This window comes from Myxocyprinus asiaticus, chromosome 6 (genome assembly GCF_019703515.2).
Source record: "Myxocyprinus asiaticus isolate MX2 ecotype Aquarium Trade chromosome 6, UBuf_Myxa_2, whole genome shotgun sequence".
NCBI lineage: Eukaryota > Metazoa > Chordata > Actinopteri > Cypriniformes > Catostomidae > Myxocyprinus > Myxocyprinus asiaticus.
Genome location: NC_059349.1, coordinates 44,766,929 through 44,782,110, shown reverse-complemented (window position 1 = coordinate 44,782,110; position 15,182 = coordinate 44,766,929). Strand labels below are relative to the sequence as shown.

At 37.8% G+C, this 15,182-nt stretch overlaps 1 protein-coding gene across 5 annotated transcripts in view; it reads left to right on the top strand.

The window, feature by feature from the left end:
* Positions 1 to 370: 370 nt before the first annotated feature.
* LOC127442779 (kin of IRRE-like protein 1) overlaps positions 371 to 15,182 on the top strand; it is a 74,058-nt gene continuing 59,246 nt past the window's right edge. For 4 of the 5 annotated variants that reach the window (XM_051700963.1, XM_051700962.1, XM_051700960.1 and 1 more), the window contains exon 1: positions 371 to 623. In XM_051700963.1, the coding sequence (XP_051556923.1) occupies positions 578 to 623 (46 nt within the window). In that variant the 5' untranslated portion in view covers positions 371 to 577. Of the gene's footprint in view, positions 624 to 1,088; positions 1,153 to 15,182 lie in introns of those variants that run through there. The other variant, XM_051700964.1, reaches the window with a different exon arrangement.

Sequence of the window (15,182 nt, the reverse complement as noted above, 5' to 3'; positions counted from 1 at the left end):
TGTCAACTGGTCTCCTCTGTGCAAATTCTCTTTATTGAAGGTTTCTGGTCCTCTGATTTAACAGCTGGGGGATTTTGACATGCAGCCTGCAGTGCCACAATGCAGAAATTAAAGACCTGACTTTTCATGTCCAGATGTTTTACATGATCTGCTGTTACTGACGTATCGTGCTGTGCCATTGAACAGCGTATAAGCAGTGTGTGTGTGTGTGTGTGTGTGTGTGAGAGAGAGAGAGAGAGAGAGAGAGAGAGAGAGAGAGAGCGCAATACCGAGCGAGTCCTCCGGTGATCTCAGAGCGCTGCGTCTCTCCTCGACATTAATTTTTTTTTAGATATGCTGAAAGAAAGCAAGAATTCCTGTGAGGGCTGTTTGCAGTTATCCAGTGGTCTCCTCCTCCACACACATCACGCTCGATTCTGCTGATGAGAGAGGGGCAAATATGTGTTGAATGAACGGTGAATGCGTGCATGCGTCCGGTGAATGTCATTATCAGAACCGGTTCATGGGATTTCAGAGTCCAGTTTAAAGAGGATTAATTGATGGTGAGTGAGTGGCAGAGAAGCAGAAAGGCTTCATCATGACTTGGCTCTGGATTTTAACTTTGGCCATCGGTGTTCACAAAGGTAAGACACGAGCAAGGAATACAAATGCCTACAATTTTCCTCTGTATCTCAGTACAATTCAATCTCACTACCCTTCTCTCTCTCTCTTTCTGCCACACACACTCGCACACAGCTGAAGGTGTTTTAACTTGTGTTAAGGTGGTAAAAATGTAGGTTAAATAGCGCTTTGTTGGATGAGATATTACTATCGTGATTTATGAAAGGTGAGTACTGAACAGTATGACGACCTTAGATGCGCGCGTCAACAATATCATTTATTTGTTAATTTCTGCCCATTGACATCATGGGCAGCACTTACACATTTGTCCTTTGACATGACTGCACAGTTTGCTAGATCATGTGCGTGTGGAACAATGCCGCACAGCGCGCGCTATGTAGTTAAGAGTCTCGTGCCTCCTGTTTTGCTCCCGCGCGCGTGACTGTGCCGTTGAAAACCGTTATCCGCAAGACTCATCACCTCGCGCCCGGAGGCAACGGTGAGACAGGGCAACATCAGACGGGAGGAAACCACAGAGTGTGTCATCCACTGGTAAGTGTGACCGCAGAGTGAAGTGTAGCGTTGTGAATGCAGTTACCCTCATTCCCTCGCGCGAGCGATTAGCTCCGCTTTGCCGCCAAGAGTGTGAGAAAAAAAACATGTTGCTGCCGGTATTCGTTACATTTACATTTATTTATTTTGGGAGAATAAAAACAAAGAATACAATAATATTAATAATATTATACAAACCGATGATGATAATAGAATAATACAAGCAAGCGATTAAGTGTTGTCAGGTAACCTAAAAATTAGCTTTTTTTTTTTTTTTTTTTTTTTTTTTGTGGTAACATCAAAATTGGATATGAATAAAAACTGGTTTTATTCAGGTCAATTTCGTTTGAATCAACCTGGCAATATTTGAGTGATTTTAAGAGTCATAACACATAGATGTAGCATTTTTAAGATAAACTAAAGATAATAATAATAATAATTTTAAGATTTACGCATTTCTGTTTCATAAGTTGTTTTGTGTGTGTGTGTGTGTGTGTGTGTGTAACTGCACAATTTTGCTTTTTACAGTGCAGTGTGGTACCATACCAAATTTCAGAACAGTAGGGTACAACGGGGCTAAAGGAAACTGTGCTTTTTCTGGTCGAAAAGTGTATCAACATTGGGAAAAAGTTTTTTTTTAATTGAATATTGATGGAGCAATATAATTTGTGTGAAAATAAATAAAAACGAAAGGTTGTTTTGATTAAAACAATTTTTTAAGGAGGTGTAGGAGCCTTTTACCCCACACTTAAAGGCCACCAGTGGGATTAAAGTGATATCGTGTAAATATAGAGACAATAGTTATAGGGCAATATTTGTCAAATTAGGTAAATAATTTGAGGCAGAAAGATGCTTTTTTCACTAAACAATTAAGATTATACTTCTTCAAAATAACCACTTCAAAAAAGGGTTAACCATTTTCTGTTCATTTCAATCACATTTGGCATTTCATAACATCTCAACTATTTTATAAACAAATTAATCTCCATTGTAATTGGATCAGTCAATGTAAGTCCACCATAAACCTTTTATAATAACAAATTTATTCGCCCATCTTAAGAAAAACAATGTGTTTTATGGAGGCCTTTAGTTTCTGCAACAGGGGGGCTTTTTACCCCCAATACTATTCTTTCACTTACTGGACAGTTATTAAAAAACTTTTGATTTAATCTCCTTGAACAAAACTGAAAATGCTAAATAAGTATTTTGTCTAAAAATAAATGTGATCATTTCAGGGATTCTCATTAGCTACATAAATTTGCAACATTAAAAAATATATTAAATATTAAATAAAATTACCTCAATATCAAACTTTAGACATTGCATGCAATGATATCATCGATCAGGAATATTTTGCAGTGTAAAGTGACAAACAGGTGTTAAGGAAAATACTGAGGTAGTTTTTGTTGCTGTTTAGTGTTTTGGGAGAAAATAAAATGAAAAGTGCTTTTTACCCTGTGAGGCCTTTAGCCTCGTTGTACCCTACATCACAAGATAAGTGAAAATGCAGAACAGGATTTTTATTTATTTTTTTAATATCAAGAGCTTCAGTTAATGTTCACATCAACCATCAGAATGGGGAAAAAGTTTGATCTCAGTGATTTCGACTATGGCAATATTGTTGGTGCCAGACAGGCTGATTTGAGTATTTCTGTAACTGCTGATCTCCTGGAATTTTTACACACAACAGTCACTAGAGTTTACTCAGGATGGTGCCAAAAACAAAAAAACCTCCAGTGAGCGGCAGTTCTGTGGACGGAAACACCTTGTTGATGAGAGAGGTCAACAGAGAATGGCCAGAATGGTTCGAGCCGACAGAAAGGCTACGGTAACTCAGATAACATCTCTGTACAATTGAAGTGAGCATAATAACATCTCAGAATGCTCGTCGAGCCTCGAGGCAGATGGGTTTCAACAGAAGAAGACCACATCGGGCTCTTTATTATGACCACAGTATTCCTTAGAAAGTGATAAGTGAGTGTATATACTGTATATATACTGTATACATGTCAGGACACCCTGTTTTGTGTGTTGGAAAGATATAAGCCTACTCTTTGCCACATGCCAACAATAAATGTGTGACATTTCCTAGCATATATTAAGGGACATTATAGAGCCCTATGACAGAGACCAGTATCATTTCAGCGGACTAAAGACCAGTTCACACTTGTTTCTATGAGGAAAAACACTGTGTATTTATTTAACCCTCTGTTCTGTTTGGAAAGAACCTAAGGCCGTTTTACAAAAGCTCAACAAACATACTTATCATTGAAGTTGGTTGATACTTCATAACTTCTAATCAGACCCCAGGTATAAAACATGAATAAATGCAATCCATTTTTAAATGCTGTAGATTATCTGATTAGTATGAAAAGCAGTGCATTCCTGCCAGTTATTTTGTATTTTTCTTCTGTGTTTTTGCTAGGGTCAAATGAACACCGAACATTTCTGAAAAGAGCATGTCTACTTCACGATAAAACAGTGTTAAAGCTTAAAAAATATCATTATATTTACACATACATCACTGGGGTCTCAGGGACCCCAAACATAAAGATAGAAATGCCAGTCTCAACAGAACACGATGGTTAATAACAATGCTTTTTTCTACTTCCGATTTCAACCTATGTGTCTGCAAATATCCATAAGGTGTGTAGGTGAAAATCAGAGAGTGTGTTTTCTCAGATCTGATACTTGTTAGTAGATTTTCTTGTGAAGATGATGATTGAGAGAGAGAGAGAGGTGATGAAAAAAGATCCAGTTTGCAGGAAGTGTCAGCAAGTTTCACTGATGTAAGGATTCAGAGAAGAGAAAGAGAGAATGATGGACAGATTGAGAGTGAGAGCACCAAGTGACACAGACATGTTGTGATGGAGGGATAGCATGATGGAGAGATAAGGAGACAGGGCCGTCTCAATCTGTCAAGGATAGGAATGCAAAGGGAGGGAAAGAAAAGATTGAGGGAGGACAGAAGAGACGATGATGTTATTTTTTAATTAGTCTGCAGTGTTATCTTTTAACATTCCCAGTGCAATTTCAAGTGCCCTTGTATAAACATAAAAGGATGACATTTTACAGAAGAAAAATGCTAATCTTTTCAGACTAATGCATTACTGTATGTTTCTTAAGTTCCTGCACTCTCACTGTACTTTTGAAATACTTTGTTTTCTTTCACTAATGGAATGCCAGGATTAGGGCTTTTATCATCATATATTTTTTTAATTGAGTAGTGATAGACCGAAATATCAGCCAGGCTGATGAATCGGCCAATGTTTGCCCATTTTGCAATTATCGGCATCGGCCAATAACCTTGCTTGCTTGGCTAATGAAGTGTTAACATTCCCTTGTGTCATTTCCAAAATCTACCAGTAGATTTATCAATGGATAGTCAAAACTTTCTGTTTTCAAGTTTTTTTCTTTCATATTTATTCAAATTTAGTATATATTGCATAAAATAAGTGTGTTTCACTTTAGAAATTTTGTGTACATCTAAATTGCTGTTGTTTTATTGTATTATGTTTATCAACATTTATATTGGCCATTGGCCATCCTACACTCTACATATCGGTATAAGCATCGGCCATTGAAAAACCCATATCGGTCAACCATGTGAAATGTGACAATTATTTTAATGATTAATTAAAGTAATCTGATTTTTGTTTTCATAACTCACCTTGCAGTCACATTCTGCTAAAATTTGTTCATTAACCTTTCTGTTAAACAATTGTGCAAACAGTATCTAAAGCCAACAGACACCCAAAGCAGATATCTCTAATATAAAAATTAAAATAATTCCAGATGACAGTGGCTACTCCATGTGTGTCCAACCTTTTTTAATGCAACATCTACTTTTTCATTAACAAGTTCAAGATCAGAGCTGATTGGGGCCTACTGATAGTTAATACAATGTGAAATAACACAATGAAAAAAAATCGTTGGCGTAACAAAATTCAATTGTGGACATTGTTCCCACTCAAGGGCATAGATTTGGCTTGAATATTGGGGGGGGGTTGCAGCGTGAAGCATCTACATGTTTCAATTGATCATGGTATTACTTGCTTGTTTTGATTACTGGGGGGGGGGGGGGTTACCTCCCACTCATCCCCCCTGGAAACTACACCCCTGATCCCACACAATGAAAATTAGTTTCTTTGATACAGTTGAAGTCAGAAGTTTACATACACCTTAGCCAAATACATTTAAATATTTAAAATAAATTTTTCACAATTCCTGACATTTAATCATAGAAAACATTCCCTGTCTTAGGTCAGTTAGGATCAGCAAGTAATGACACTGACTACCACCCCTGAAGTCGCGAGTTCGAATCCAGGGTGTGCTGAATCCAGGGTGTGCTGAGTGACTCCAGCCAGATCTCCTAAGCAAACAAATTGGCCCGGTTCCTAGGGAGGGTAGAGTCACATGGGGTAACCTCCTCATGGTCACGATTAGTGGTTATCGCTCTCAATGGGGCACGTGGTAAGTTGTGCGTGGATTGCGAAGAGTAGCATGAGCCTCCACATGCAGAGTCTCCGCGGTGTCATGCACAACGAGCCACGTGATAAGATGCGCGGATTGATGGTCTCAGAAGCGGAGGCAACTGAGACTTGTCCTCTGCCACCCGGATTGAGGTGAGTAACTGTGCCACCACGAGGACCTACTAAGTAGTGGGAATTGGGCATTCCAAATTGGGAGAAAATGGGATACATTTATTTATTTATTTTTTATGTGAAATGTCATGATAATAGTAGAGAGAGTGATTTATTTCAGCTTTTATTTCTTTCATCACATTCCCAGTGGGTCAGAAGTTTACATACACTTTGTTAGTATTTGGTAGCATTGCCTTTAAATTGTTTAACTTGGGTCAAACATTTTGGTTAGCCTTCCACAAGCTTCTCACAATAAGTTGCTGGAATTTTGGCCCATTCCTCCAGACAGAACTTTTGTAACTGAGTCAAGTTTGTAGGCCTCCTCGCTCGCGCACACTTTTTCAGTTCTACCCACAAATTTTCTATCGGATTGAGGTCAGGACTTTGTGATGGCCACTCCAGTACCTTGACTTTGTTATCCTTAAGCCATTTTGCCACAACTTTGGAGGTACGCTTGGGGTCATTGTCCATTTGGAAGAGCCATTTGCGACCAAGCTTTAACTTCCTGGCTGATGACTTGAGATGTTGCTTCAATATATCCACATAATTTTCTGTCCTCATGATGCCATCTGTTTTGTGAAGTGCACCAGTCCTTCCTGTAGCAAAGCACCCCCACAACATGATGCTGCCACCCACCATATTTCACGGTTGGGATGGTGTTCTTCGGCTTGCAAGCCTCACCCTTTTTCCTCCAAACATAACAGTGGTCATTATGGCCAAACAGTTCGATTTTTGTTTCATTAGACCAGAGGACATTTCTCCAAAAAGTAAGATCTTTGTCCTCATGTACACTTGCAAACTGTAGTCTGGCTTTTTCTGGCAGTTTTGGAGCAGTGGCTTCTTCCTTGCTGAGCAGCCTTTCAGGTTATGTCGATATATGACTCATTTTACTGTGGATATAGATACTTATCTACCTGATTCCTCCAGCATCTTCACAAGGTCCTTTGCTGTTGTTTTGGGATTGATTTGCACTTTGTGCACCAAACTATGTTAATCTCTAGGAGACAGAATGCGTCTCCTTCCTGAGAGGTATGATGGCTGCGTGGTACCATGGTGTTTATACTTGAGTACTATTGTTTGTATAGATGAACGTGGGACCTTCAGGCGTTTGGAAATGTCTCCCAAGGATGAAACAGACTTGTGGAGGTCCACAATTTTTTTTTTCAGAAGTCTTGGCTGATTTTATTAGATTTTCCCATGATGTCAAGCAAAGAGGCACTGGGTTTGAAGGTAGGCCTTAAAATACATACACACCAATTCAGAACACCTCCTATCAGAAGCTAACTGGCTAATTGTCTAAAGGCTTGACATCATTTTGTGGAATTTTCCAAGCTGCTTAAAGGCACAGTTAACTTAGTGTATGTAAACTTCGACACACTGGAATTGTGATATAGTCAATTAAAAGTGAAACAATCTGTCTATAAACAATTGTTGGAAAAATTACTCGTGTTACTCGTCATGCACAAAGTAGATGTCCTAAACGACTTGCCAAAACTATAGTTTGCTAATATTAAATCTGTGGAGTGGTTACAAAATGCGTTTTAATGACTTCAACCTAAGTGTATGTAAACTTCTGACTTCGACTGCATGACATTAAAATGTAGGCTCTACTCAAATATTTTGTGTAGCAAAATTAATTGAGTTAACCTAACTTAAAGTTGATCTGTTCAAACTAGTCTATTGAACCTTGCAGCTTGATGCTAACTAACAGCAAACACATTAGCATATTATATATATAAATATTTGTATTGTATAACAAGTATGGTGCTGCTGAGAGTTTTCAGATCCCCAATTAGTCATTACACCTATGATCTCTCAGTATTTGCTTCATTAAACAACAATACACACTAATGTTTCAGTAGTAATGTACCCAACCTCTACCTAACCAATAGCTCCACCCTTACCCACAATGGTTACCTCCAAAAAAATTCAACATGACAAAAACTCCTCCAAATGCCAACATAACAGAACATTAAACACTAACAAGTCTCCTACTTATTTCATTTTGCGTAGAAATACGTTCATATTTCACTTAATTTTAAGATTTACTCTCCCAGTTCAGTCCAATGCAAAGTATGCATGGAAATGTAAATCCCCTGCTCGGTTTCAGCAATACAGAATACAAATATTATTCACCTAGTCCCAACACAAATGGATTAAGTGAACATAGGATTATACACAATGAAATTAAGTTGAGGCCAAATTCTAAAGCATAGTGTTGCATTAGCTAATTTTAAATACGCAAGCAGCAGTAAAAATCACATTGAGTGAACACTATCCGTTAGAAATCTGAATTCATTTGAACATTTCATTGCAATTTGATCATATCACTCTGTTGAATATCACTTGGACTTAACACAATATAATTATGTTCTCATCTCAAACATAAATATATTAAGTTGATTTCAAGTGTTCTGGTTTAGTATTTTCAATAGAGCTGCTTTCCCTTTTTTCAGTGCATGCACTAACAATGAACAATTGTTTTTTATTTACTAACCTTAACAAAGAATAATAAATGCTGAAAAAAAATATATTGTTCATCATTAACGAATGGAACCTTATTGTAAAGCATTACTTTGATTATTCTTTTAGCTTCTTTAGAAATAATTGTTTGCATCATATTAAACCTCTAAAGTCTTATTTGTGATTATTATTATGCCTATATCTTATTTTAGTTATTTTTGTCTTATTATTAGGGCAGCCTCTTTTAACAGTTTCATTAATTATAATATTCACTTTCTGCCTGACCAGAATAGATTTACTTATAATCGACAAATTCTCTTTAGTTGACTGTGTATACATAAATATTATTTTCAATTATAGATCATCAAATTCCAGCTTTAGCAACATTAATGTCAGCTGCAGTTTAGTGTATATGTGTGTGTTTGTTAAAAGTGATGGGTTTGCATGTTTGAAAGAATCATTCAGTCACAATTAGAGCAGACAGACTTAAATAAGATTTAGTGTAAGATTTAGATAAAGCTTTGGGTTAAGGCTTTAGTCTAAAAGTGAAGACAATGGTTATGATTGAACATAAGGTTAGTGAAATTACACAATATCAAACCTTGAGGTCTCATATTACCTTCCCACATTTTATGCTAGTACAGCAGAACTTGCAAACATCAACAATTGTCCGCAAGAGTTTAGACTGTGAACTAATTCGAAAAAAAAAAAAAGGCATTACAGTGATCCAGAGTCAGTTAGTGGATAAACAGTAAAAGAGCAGAACATGCATTAAATGCATTAAATTCCATTATATGGTACATAATTTTTGCTTATTAATAAAGCCATTCATAGATAGTGACTCTCAGTTACACCGAGGAGATTATGAATTTTTACACTACATGTGGTTGCCCTCACGTTACCTCTGGATTTAACTGCAGCTAAGAGAGTTGTCTCATTCATGGAACCATGGCGTGCCTATAAGAACTATACAGTATTTGCAGGAATGTTTTCTTAATAATCAGAATCAGCTTTATTGCCAAGTATGCTTACACATACAAGGAATTTGTCTTGGTGACAGGAGCTTCCAGTGTACAACAATACAAAAACAGCAGCAAGACATACACTACCGGTCAAAAGTTTTGAAACACTTGACTGAAATGTTTCTCATGATCTTAAAAATCTTTTGATCTGAAGGCGTATGCTTAAATGTTTGAAATTAGTTTTGTAGACAAAAATATATTTGTGCCACCATATTAATTTATTTCATTACAAATCTAAAATTTTAAAAGTTTTTGAAATTGATGACTTGGACCAAATAATAAAGAAAAGCAGCCAATAAATGCCCAGCATATAGATGGGAACTTCAATACTGTTTAAAAATCATCCCAGGGTGATACCTCAACAAGTTGGTTGAGAAAATGTCAAGAGTACATGTCTGAAAATTTTAGGCAAAGGTGACTACTTTGAAGATGCTAAAATATAACACAGTTTTGATTTATTTTGGATTTTGTTTAGTCACAACATAATTCCCATAGTTCCATTTATGTTATTCCATAGTTTTAATGACTTTACTATTATTCTAAAATGTGGAAAAAAAAAAAAATAATTATAATAAAGAATAAGTGTTACAAAACTTTTGACCAGTAGTGTAGATAATAATAAATAAATAAACAGTTATACACATACGTACATACACACACAGACACACACATAGATACATACACACATACACATACGTAGTGCAATCTAATACAAATCTGTTATCTGTTATGTACAGTACAAATATTTTAGTTTTTTTTTTCTTCCCAGAGGAATGAAATGGCAGAAGAGGTTGGATGTGTTGGATAAATATTTTAAAAAAAGACTAAACTGTGTATTGCACATAGTTATTGCTCAATGGGGCAGTTTTAACTGTTGATGAGATGGATAGCCTGAGGGAAAAAACTGTTCCTCTGCCTGACGGATCTGGTACTCAGAGCTCTGAAGCGTCGGCCAGAAGGCAACAGTTCAAAAAGGTAGTGGGCACGGTGAGTGGGGTCCAGAGTGATTTTTCCAGCCTTTTTACTCAGTCTGGAAGTGTATAGTTCTTGAAGGGGGGGCAAGGGGCAACCAATAATCCTCTCAGCAGTCCAAATTGTCCTTTGTAGTCTTCTGATGTCTGATTTCATAGCTGAACCAAAACCGACAGTTATTGAAGTGAAGAGGACAGACAGAAACCTTCTTGTAGGTTTACATGTCACTATTGTGCCATGTACAACACCTATATACATGTAGGTATATAGGTGAAAATTAATTCTGGATGACACTTACTATACACCAACCATAATTTATCACCTCTGGAACAACCCTTTTTCAGGATATGCAAACCAGAAGCATCTGGTGTTTTCTCTCTGTAACATTAGACATTGAGAAAAACATGCATTGTGTTGAAAGATGCATTAATTTAGTTATGCAAGTTTGGACCAAACAGCAATGATTTCTTTTAAATACTATAGTGATAGATGTCTCCTCTTAAAACAGAGGAAATTCTTTGTGAAGAGGCAATAGCTTTGCTTAGTATATTATAGTACATCATGTTGCTTTACACACTTGCAGTATTTCACCTAAATAATTAGTGAATAAACTGACTGGTTTATGAATAGGGGAGACTGGGGCTAGTTCTCACACTACGTCTGTGAATATTTCCCAGGGGTTTATTTTTGAATATGTCAAGTCTTAGCTACGAAAAAAAGCTATTTAACATTTTCACCATTTTTGCCCAGAAGATACAATTCATAGAACACACACTAACCTTCTATGACAACATGCCCAAATAGCAGGGATTTTTGTCACACTATATGGGGCAAGATGTCAGTATGGAACTTGCCATTAAACAAGTGGCGTAAGTTTCATGTGAACATTGAAATTTACGTCCTTCACAGCCACCAAAGCAAAATCTACACCTGTATTAAACAGTCTATTAATAGGCCTTTTAAATTTAAAAAATAAAACAATTATGATGCACAAAATGATTCAAGAAACACCAAAAAATGGAAAAGGTAACATAAAAAACAAACAAAAAAAAAACACTGTTTCAGCCAACAAATATTGTAATTGATAAATTGTATAAATTAATTACATTTAAAACACATGTGAAAACCTGCCCTGATAAAAATAAGACAACATGAGCACATCCTGACTTTTATGAAAAATACGGCTTTATAATATAGTTGAAACTCGGCAGAATGTATGCCAGTGTGGTTTAATTATGTTTGCTTGTTTACCCAAGAGCTATAATGAAAATATTATGCTAGTGAAAATTTACTTCGGAGGGTGGAATTCAGAAAAATGATTCTAATTTAAGAGAACTTTAAACTTGGTGTTTGAAACCAACATACAAAACCACTGCTAGAGAAAACACACAATTGCGCAGTTGGACAACTAGCCCCGTCCTCCCCTATATTTGTATATATACTATATATTGAATATTGTAAATCCAATATATGCTTTCAATATTATATATATATATATATATATATATATATAAAATTTTCAATTCTTGCCATGTGTCGAATGTAACCACAGACGATATTTAATTTCAGTAAAGAGATGATCATTAGGAAACACCTAATTTATAAACACCTAAGTCCGATGCCCATGTAGAAGAAATATCAGTCCCAGATCTGTCTGGGCTGAAGATCTCTCCTGTGGGTTACTGGAAGGCAGTAGTAATTTTATTAGATGAATAACTAGGACACAGGTGTGAAGACATACGTGTACGGTTGGAAAATAATGATTTTTTGTAGATACAGGAGAGCGCAAATACAGGTATACATGCATACATACATACATACTTCCAAGCACACATGTGGACACACACATAAACACACTTGTCCTCCTATTTTTAAACTGTAACCGTGTGAACATCTGGTTATGGCATTGTTCTAAAGGCTTCTGTGCATGTGGAAGGCTATGCCTTCAAAGTATGTGAACTCACATACGCTCGACACAACTGTCAATTTCATAGAATTTCTTAACAAAAAACATCTACATCAACAGACAATTAAGGCTTCCTTTAAAAATAGAGAGAAATGAAAGGTTGCCATTAAGGCAGGATGACAATGAACAAAGTATTCCATTTAACTCCCAAACAATAAATAGGTGAGACTGGGGCATATTTCTTTGTTGGAACACAAAAGAAAAAAAAGGAAGAACGCTTCAGTGAAATACAGTATACAGTGACCATGGGCTCCTGTGCTCCCAAAAGAACAAAAAAGCACAATATAAGCACTATAAAAGTAGTCCCTATGACTTACAAATGTGCTATACTTAAAGTATTCTGAAACCATGTGATAGCTTTGTGTTAGGAACAAACCAGAATTTAAGTTGTTATTCACTGAAAATATTACACAAGCCGTACATTCTCTATTGGCAAGGTTGCACAATGCTTTTTGCAAAATTGGGAATTATCATTGTGTACTCTCTTCTATCCCTTCTCCACAAGACAGTGTGGCCTGTTGCTCTGAAAAGTACTGTAATACAGTACTCTGCATATTTGATCTAATTCTGGCCAAGAACCATTCATTCAAAGTGGTACTCAACTGTTCATTCAAGTGGTAGTTTGTAAAAGATGCGAGGATATCTTGTTTACTTGCAACTATCTTGTCAGAGTTTCTAAATATCTTTAACCTTGTGCAACCCCACGTGCACATACGTGGACGTTATATTTTGGCTTTGTTATATGCAAAAAAACTAACTAATCTCAGTTCGGGAGACTCTGTGCTGTCAGTAAAGGGTTAAACTTCCGACGTCATGTGACAAAACAACATGGAGCTGATCACAGAGTTTCTAGTTTCATCCGATATGCCATTTTTTACATTTGAGCGTTTTTTTGCCAATTACCACGCTGCTAAACACAGTGTACACTAATGTGTACCTTATTGCATTTTTTCTTTAGAAATCCTATATTTACTGTGCGTTATCACACTGAGAATCAATGGGTTCATTCAAAAGCTGAAAAATGTTGCTTTCAGATGCCTTATATGGAGTTAGGATGAAAATAAGGTGCATTTCAAACTGTTCTGAGACCAATGCAGACAGACAGCACACTGGAGGTAAGGAATTTACTAAATAGGTAGCAAAGGAGCATCCTATAGCTCTCTATGCAGCTAAGTGCATTTAATCCAGACTTCCTATCAAATGTTCAGTTTCAGGCTTCAGATGATATTTGGACCACTCAGCATGTTTTGCAGAAATGGGACAATGGTAATCAGAAGATCGATTCAGAAGTTATAATGTTTAATTTAATTTTAACATTGTTGGCAGTAATTGGATGATGTTGGCCATTACTTTTAATCAGAATTAATTAAGCTAATTTCAGATGTAATGTCTGTAACTTCTCAAAAACATGAATAACCAACTGTCAAGGTTGGGGAGTGGGCAGGATAAAGGACCCAAAAGCAGAGAGAGAGAGAGAGAGAGAGAGAGAGTTCAACAGTATTTATTCACAAGTTCTCAAAAGTCAAGTCAAGGCACACCCTGTGCCAGCTGAAGAAGTCTGAGAACCAGCGAGCTGCCACAGGTTAGTGAAGAGTGTGTTCGTATGGGGAATGTGTGCGTTGTGGAAGTCTGGAGTACTCAGATGAGAGTCTGTAGAAGCTGGTGATGTGCAAGCGAAGCCCAGACGAATCACCCGAGACACGGGCAGAAATCGAGGAATCCTCCTCCACAGTCCTGGGCACCAACTGGTGAGAGTGAATGCAAGCAGACAGGTAACCGCACCTCAATCGACCAGCAACCACAGATATACGAGCCCGTGAAGAAGCTGTTGAGGTGCAAGCGAAGCCCAGACGAATCTCCCAAGACGCAGGCAGAAATCGAGGAATCCTCCACCACAGTCCTGGGCACCAACTGGTGAGAGTGAATGCAAGCAGACATGTAACCACACCTCAATAGACAGGCAACCAACAGATACTCGAGCTTATTCCAACTACACAAGAGAGAAGAGTTAGACTTCACTGTAAACAGCGCACATGTGAACAGAAACAGAGAACAATAAACTGGCGAAGAAAGAAACACGAGGAATAAGAAGAGAGCACAATTAGAGGAAGGCAGGTGGCAGCGGGCATGTAACTCATCACCGTGACCAGCGTCTCCTCGAGATTGATTATCTCCACCTGTGAGACACAATGGAGAGAAAAACAAACATCAGTTAAAGCCAGCACACATGCCGGAACCGTGACAGAAGAACCGCCTTCGAGAACCGGTCCACTACAGTCAAAATGGCTGTGTTGTCATGGGAGGGGCAGAGACCTGTTTCAAAATCCATGGCGATGTGTGACTAGGGTCTCGAAGGCACCGACAGCGGTTGGAGGAGCCCAGCTGGGGGTAACAAATTGGTGAATGTCCTGTGCAATTCATGGCCACAAGAAATGCTGTCTAATGAGCGTTTTGGTACGAGTAGGCAGGTGACATTAGACGAATGATCCCACAGAAGGACGTGCATTCGAAATGTTCGCGGAAAAAAACAGTTTGCCCGCTGGGCAGGTGGTGGGAGATGCAGTGTGACTTTAGCCTCCACCTCCCAGGATACCATGCCCACCACTCGAGGAGAAGGGAGGATGGTATCCGCTCGGGCAGAGGAGGTCTTGATTTTGAAACATCGAGATAGAGAGTCGGGCTTGACGTTCTTGGAGCCAGGACTATATGAGAGGGTGAAATCAAAACGAGTTAAAAATCAGGCCCAGCAAGCCTGACTAGAGTTTAGACGTTTAGCGCTACGGATGTACTCTAGGTTCATGTGATCAGTCCAAACCACGAAAGGTATCCCCGAACCCTCTAACCAATGACGCCATTCGCCCAAAGCCAACCAGACAGCCAGTAATTTCCGGTTACCAATGTCGTAATTCCATTCCGTGGAGGTCAGCTGGTGCGAAAAGAATGAACACAGATGCAGCCTCCCAT